The sequence below is a fragment of the Carlito syrichta genome, unplaced genomic scaffold (genome assembly GCF_000164805.1).
Source record: "Carlito syrichta isolate Samal-C Ts95f unplaced genomic scaffold, Tarsius_syrichta-2.0.1 Scaffold289079, whole genome shotgun sequence".
Classification (NCBI taxonomy): domain Eukaryota; kingdom Metazoa; phylum Chordata; class Mammalia; order Primates; family Tarsiidae; genus Carlito; species Carlito syrichta.
Window position 1 is genome coordinate 524,220 of NW_007233175.1, and position 7,526 is coordinate 531,745.

Sequence of the window (7,526 nt, forward strand, 5' to 3'; positions counted from 1 at the left end):
GCAACTAATAATGTTAAAGGCAGCTAGAGAAAAACCCAAGGCAATAGAGATAATCAGTCTGCCCACCCAACGGAATGGTTCCTTTTATGTTTCTGGCTTGAGGTAATCTACTACCCACACATTGGGAGCTTCTAACTAGGCCCAGCTAAACAGTTGAAGCAAGGAGAAAAGTGTACGTCTCGGTAGCTAGCAGAAAGTGTTGAACTACTGACTCAAATAGCAGTTGCTTTTCTTGTGACAATTTGTGCAATTAGGTCTGAAAAAGCTCTGTTTCTCAATTCTGACCTAAAATTCAAAAAAGTGAAAAATCCTGCCACACAAAAGTTCCTCAGAGCAATAGAATTGTCTGAGAAATCTCTTCCTGATTTTAGATGTTTTTATGGTCCCTGAACCATCTGTAGTAGCTCTCTACTAGAACGACTCCCTGGTGTCATTGTGACTTTGTATTGGGCAGTACATTTCATTCACCCACTCCAGAGGTGGTTTGGAGTAAGACTAAAGTTTGGGAGGTAATCTCGGCTCAAAGTTTTGGTTCTATTTTTATTATATTATGGGATTGAAACCTAGTTATTTTCTCTGAGTCTTTCTGTTTCCAAGTCTGTGAAATGGGTCTAACAAAACTGTGCCATACGGTTATCCTTCGAAATACTCTGCCTGGCACATTATCTGACCTGTAGTAGATGCCCAATAAATGTAGATACCTTTTCCCATGCCAGTACAAAGATTAGATTCCATAGCTTTCCAAGCAACTCCATAAAATATGTGAGTGGAAAATGCCAGAAAGGAACAACTGCTCACATTGAATCTTGGCCTTCCCTCATGTTCTAAATCTAGTATCAATGGTCACTACTGTGGGGCAGAATAGCCTAGCAGTTAAATCCCAGCACTCATGAGTCAGACTTGGGTTCAAATCCTAGGCCATGAGTCAGACTTGGGTTCAAATCCTAGGTCACTTATTAGCAGCAGAATTGCAGACAGATATGTAACCTCAGTTTCCTCATCTTAAAAGGAAAAAAAATTAGCAGCATGATTATGGAGTGAGTTATCAATATAAAGTAGGCAGCACAGTGCCTGGCACAGTCAACAGTCAATAAATGTTATCCATCATCGCCTGCATTCATCCTCTAATCAGCAGCACTCCAGGAGGTGAGAGGTTGAGAAAAGTAAGATAGTATAATTCTAAAGGTAAGAGACATCAAAAATAAGTATCTCAAGGTGGCATAAAATGCAGAGCTGAGAAAGGAAAACCAGTGTTTGTGAAATTCACCCTCTGTGAGGGTGGCCGAGAGTTCGACCAGCATCTTGATATATAAGATAGAGCTTCTGCTACTCCAAACTTGGTTCATTCTGGCATGGAAGAAACTTGTACAAACAAGAAGTAAGTTTTGTGCATTTGATACTCCTCTCTTCTTAGTCCTTTTCAACTCCCTCCTTCTTAGTCCTTTTCACATCCCTGCTTCAGGTAGCTGGTTTTCCAAGTCCTCGTTTATTTGTTACATCCCAGCCTCTCCACCAGCTGCCTTCACTTTTTCTAGAAGAGAGGTTTTGAAATGCCAGTCTGTGCATAGAAATCATATGGAGATCTTGTTAAAAATATAGGTTCTCAGGCTCCAGGCTCAGGAAATCTGCTCCAGTGGGTCAAAGATGGAGCGTGGTTATCCACATTTTTTTATAAGTTCCCTAGGTAGTTCTTACACGCAGTCAGATTTGGGAACCATGCTTCTAGACTCTTCAGAGACATCAAAATTTATCTTTCCTATGACCCAGTCGTTCAGAGCCTTTTCCTCCTATCTAAAAAATATTCTTTTCGATCTATCTAAAAAATATTTGTGCTTTGAGTCTATGAATCAGTAACTGGCAACAACTTCAAAAGTTTTCCCTCCAAGATCTTACGTAAAGGACATGTTATGCCATAAGCCAAAGTGTGAAAAATATTTAAAAGGGGAAGGATTATTTAGAAACCCCTCAGTCCATTCTTTATAAATGGGGCTGACTTTAAAGAATACTATGAGCTGTAGATTTCCCACCATCTTCCCATGTTCCTGGTGGAAAGTCATGGTTGCCATGAGGCATGTACAGTAGGTAAAGATTTGAAGGAAGAATCCAAGAGGCACCACTGATGTGCAGAGTAAAGCAACCACCACAAGCTTGCACTGAACACTGAAGGCTGAGCACTACCCTAAGCAAATTCCATGGATTCTCTCACTTAACATTCACATTTATAAATATTAGTGTTGTTATTACCATTTTACAAATGAAGATGAGATGTAGAGAAATAAACTTGCCCAAATTCACACAGCTAACAAGTGGCTGAAGATGGCAGAAGATAATTAAATATTTCACAGTGACAGAGAATTTGTGAAAGCAAGAAACTCTAGCTTAGCAGAGGCAAGTCCTCTCTCCTCTTGTTTTATTATTTTATTTTAAATATGTGGGGTACAATTCAGGATTAGGTACCTAAGTGGTCAACATACAGGTGAAGTTTGGACCTCACTTCACCTGGTTTAGAATCAGGTACCCTTATTGATGTTATATACCCCCCTCTCCCTCCAAAGAGAATGTCAGAAAACAGAGAGAAAACTTTTGGAAGGAAGAAACAAAACATTGCATAGCCAGAAAACAGCAGTCTCCCCAGGACTGTGCTGTTGGAAAATACTACACTAGGGGCTTGAGACCTTTTTCTGGTTGTGGCTTAGAAGGACAAGCAGTGCTCAACCTCTGCAATCCCGTGTAGGCAGCATATGAGTGGTAGGTCATGGTGAAGAACAGTAGTGCTACCTGACATTGCTACCCAACACTTTAGCTCTAGAGAATTCCTTAGTCTAGAGAATTAAAGGAGCCAATTGGCTCTTGAAGGTAGAAATAAAGATAGCAGCTAAGGGCTGACTTTTATCCAGGTTGCCCAGCCCAGGTCTACAGGGTAAAAAGGTGTCAGTGGTTTCTATGGAAACTCTGTCCAGACGTACATATTATATCTAGTTGAAAGCACAATTTGTTCGAAGTCTAAAAAGCACCTTAAATAGGTCACATCAAAATGAACCAAGACTCACTTCAAGATGGCAGGCCTTCCCTTGAGTCTGAAACTAGCTCTCTGCCCCTCTAGTTCTTCCTTTAAAAGGAACTACAGAGCCAGAATGGTAAGCACATTCAAGTATCTCCTCAACAGAAATGTAGTCTGTAGCTGACTGACCTTGGAATACCTCTCCTCTTAGTGGGCTCTAGAAGGGAGGCCGTCCCCAATATGCCTGTCTTTTTATCCCAGCACAAGGGAACAAGCTCCATGCTGAAAAGTCATTTTGACTTGGATGGCATCATTAATGAGAATCAACAATGGATGGGTATTACTTGGAATGCAAAAAAATTCTCTGTAACTGGAATCGGATCACTATCCATAAGGAGTTTTTGTGGGTTCCGGATAGATCAAAACATTCCCCTTGGCCACAATTATCCAGCTGTCCAGTTACAAATAATCCAACAGAGAGCAAGCATCTCCTTCCTTCTTCAGCTATCATTAAATCTGCCTCCAGTGACAAACATGGGGGACATCTTTTTTCCTCTCCAACCCACAACCTGCTGTGAAAGAGCCCAGACCTCATAGTCTTCCCGTCTTCTGAAAAGTTGAAAGGCTCATTGCTCTGTAGAGAATGGATGGCATCAATTCCAAAAAAACTCAAAGAATAGCCTCCATAAGAAGCCTCCATTTGGAAAATACATTTAAGCAAAGCTGCGCTTGATGAAGTGAAATAGAATTAGCCGCTTCAGTAGCACAGGCCTCTCAGATTCATTGTAAGGTAGACGAGCTTATTTGCTTCCAAGTGGAACGAACTCAACAACAATATATCACAGTTAACTGTGATCACAGCTCCATGGAATTTCAGCCAGTGCCTGAAGCACTCTGAGGTGCACTTAATATTCCCCAATCTGTAATCAACCTTTTGTACATTTGTTCCTAATCACAGGATACAGTTTCATCCTAATGAACTGTTTTCTTATCATATTACAGTTGATGATTTCAGCACACCTAATGGCCTATTTGGTCGGTTAAATTATAATTAGGGTCCCTTGGTGTTTGTTTCCTGGCAAGTCTTGGAGGGATTTGACCCCCTCCCCCACTTCCCATTGCTTGATTTCAAGGGCAGAATGACCAATGATCAAAGACAAAGACATACCTGTTGCAGTCAACATGGAGCAGGAGATGAGAGGCACTAATTGACAGTGCAACCTTGTGCCATCGTCCGTCTGCCATGCGGTATGGAAGTGCCTCTGTCCTGGGCTTCCCATTGTGTATATAGTGATATCGAATCTCATCCCTCAGGCCACTGCTTTCTAGTTCAAAATAGCTGTATGTAAAGGAACAAAACATTTGCTTTATTTTAGTTCTAGATGTCACAGCCTTCGTAAATCCCCAGCCCCTTATCATCAGTTTTCTCAGAATCTAAAAGTAGCTAAACATGACACAAAGAACCATGACCTGAAATCAATTGCACTGTGTGAAACACAATGCACTTATTGTCTGAAACCCCTCATGACGACACCTTGAGCCTCTGAAATGGAGATCAATTGAACCACTGTGAGGTAACAAGCCACAAGCTAATTAGCAAAACTCACTGTGGTGTTTCTTAAATACTTAAAAGTGCAGCTTAGAAACCCTTTACTATTGTCTAAAAAAGTCCATTCATGTAGAATGGATTTTATTGATAGTTATTTTTAGGACTGCTATCTTTACTTTTTCAAGAATTAAATGGAAACAAAAGTCATGGTGAATATTAGGGACTGTCAGAGTGAAGAGATTAGTCTTATTTTTTCTTCTTCTCCCTAAATAAAAAAACTATACCTCGACAACAATACCTAGATAATAAATAGGCAAATAAAAATTGAAGGTACTCATATGTGAATCAGTATTCTAAATAATCATGGAATGAAATGTGCAATTGAGATTTTTCTTTTCCAATATTATTACCATGTTTTCCAGACCTGTAAGAAATTATCAGCTCCAACACTATAGTCTGCACTTTAGTCATAAAATGCTGTAAGCAACTTCGGGACACACCTCAGACACATAGCAGGGCTGGTACTATCATGGGTGGCAGAACTATGCCTCTTCTCTGACATGTGTCATTGCCGTCAACATTGGGACCGATCTTACCACGAGGCATTACACTAGTTATTTCAAATATACTGATTAACCACTCACAAAAACCTACAAGACCATTATTATTATCCCAGCTAAAACATGTAAAAAGTGAGATTCAGAATTAAATAACATACCAGAGCCAGGATGTAAACTTGGATCTAAATTTGACAGTGTGTGCACTTTCTACCAGTTTGTTGCCCAACCCAGAGGCATGATGATAAAGTAGCAATGCCCTCAACTGGCACTAACTTTGAGCAACTCATTCATACAGACAACTCAAGAACGACTCGCCTCTAGGCTTAATCCCTAGACTTGGGAGGGCCTGCTGCTTCTCTAATCCACCGAGTTGGCTGACTCGACTAGCCAATCGGTATTTAATCTAAAAGACAAAATGTGTCTTCTATGAGCACTAAAATGAATATGTCATGAAACTCAGTCTCTACTATGCCTGAATCCCCCACTCTCATGACAGAGAACAAATGCATATTTCTTACTCATCTTTCACGGGGGACCTGCCCAAAGAAAGCCACAAAGCTAGAGAGTCAAGCCTGGCAGCTGACCCACCTCATTTGCACCAGAACAAAGAATCAGCCCCAACACTATAAACTGAAAGGGGTTATTGATACCATGGCAGCTAGCTTGTGGACCCAAGCTCATACTTAGTAGTAATTAATATAATAAATATTTTATAAGACTGCAAAGGAGGACGCAGAAGACATTTATTTTAAGGGAAATCTATTTCTTCTAAGCTGCAAGAACATTGAAGAATCAAACAATCAGAGAATGTATAAGTCAAGAAGACCTTAGAGAATATTTAGTCATTCATTAAGTCATTCAATATGTCTTTACAAAACACATAGTGAAGAACTAAAAAAGGACTTAAAACACATACACCACTACTCAAGATGCTTTGCAACTAGCAAAGAAGGAAATAAAATATGTCCCTCCCCCCCCCAAAAGACAGAAAGTGACCTAAGAGGAACAAACGAGGAGACAAGAAATCTGTCATTTAATGAGTGACCACTGTGAGCCAGGAACATGCCAAGTGATTTCATAAATATCGCCCTTTTAACTTCTTCTGAGTAGCTACTATTATTCCAATTTTACAGATGATCAGAGATATTAAGTACCTTGCCCAAGACCATATAGCATAGCATCTGTATATAAAAGCAGCACTATCTTATACTTGAAAGTGTACCAAGATTCGCACATCTTGAGAAATCTCTCAAAGACTTCATTTTGGCAAATAAGACACTACTGGGGGAAGGAACATGACCCTGAAAGAACTTCAATCAATGGCAATTACAAATGCTCATAGAGATCACCTGATAGAATCATTTTAAATGGGAGGCAAATACATTTAAGTAGATCCAATCATTATTCTTGAGGTCATGACCTCATTGAGCAAGTATTCAATGTGTTCTAAGCATATATTTTACAGATCACTTTATAAAGTATTAAAGCAAGTGGTTACTTTTAAGTAATCACAAAGATATAGCTATGAGAAAAGATATCTGCCCTAATGTTAGGCAAATGGATACTTGTATCTTAGAATAAAGTTTCTGACAGCATCAAGCATATATTCAAAAAGTGCTGTATCTCAAATCACTTGGATGAAGTGTTTTTGAAAAAATATATTAGATAATTGCTGTAGTGGCCCTCAGGATGATAAAGACATTGGATAGCCACGTGGCATCTGGATAAAATTATTTCATGAAAGCTTGGAGGAAAATAAGGCAATATTTTCAGGTAGTAACCCTCTGTTAATAGAGATGGGAGGCTTAGTGCTGATAGTTACTTGGAGGAAGGAATCATTTGACTTGATGGGATTCGTCTGTTGCCTGAAGGAATGACTCATGACTTGTAGTAGAGACTTGTTACTCAAAGTGTGGTCCATAGACCAGCGTCTATGAACATTCCAGTAACTGGGCGCCACCCAAGACCTATATCAGAATCTGCATTTTAACAAGCCCCCCTAGATGACTCATGTGCACATCAATGTTTAAGAAACTCTGCAATTCTTCTTAAAGCAGAAGCACACCAGATGTTGCTTTACTTCCTGGCCAGCTGGTCATGATAAGAGGAGCAGACATTTGACACTATAAGCAGGTGAACAGGAACCATGTGGTGTTGACAGAGAGAGAAAGAGCATCGGAAGTGATCGTAAGCTGGTGTCCTGTGAGTCATCTATCCCCAACCAGTACTTACTCTTCAGGCCTCAAGTATGTTGGGGTCTTGAGAGTTTGTAGGAAGAGGGGAGGGCTATATGGTGATAAAACTACAAGCCAGATTTTGTAAGCAGCATTTTCCCCCTTAGCCTTGGACCTTAGCCAAGTGTGTTGTTCTAACAAACTGACTTGGCTCCCAGAAGCGCTGGTTCGTCCTGTAAATA

The 7,526-nt window shown here is 40.1% G+C and overlaps 1 protein-coding gene across 1 annotated transcript in view; it reads right to left on the reverse strand.

Annotated features, from left to right (window-relative positions):
• LOC103256219 (protein kinase C-binding protein NELL1-like) overlaps positions 1-7,209 on the reverse strand; it is a 405,234-nt gene extending 398,025 nt beyond the window's left edge. Inside the window, 2 exon segments of the mRNA XM_021710465.1 lie at positions 4,170-4,346; positions 7,148-7,209. Of these exon segments, the coding sequence (XP_021566140.1) occupies positions 4,170-4,346; positions 7,148-7,209 (239 nt within the window).
• Positions 7,210-7,526: the final 317 nt, after the last annotated feature.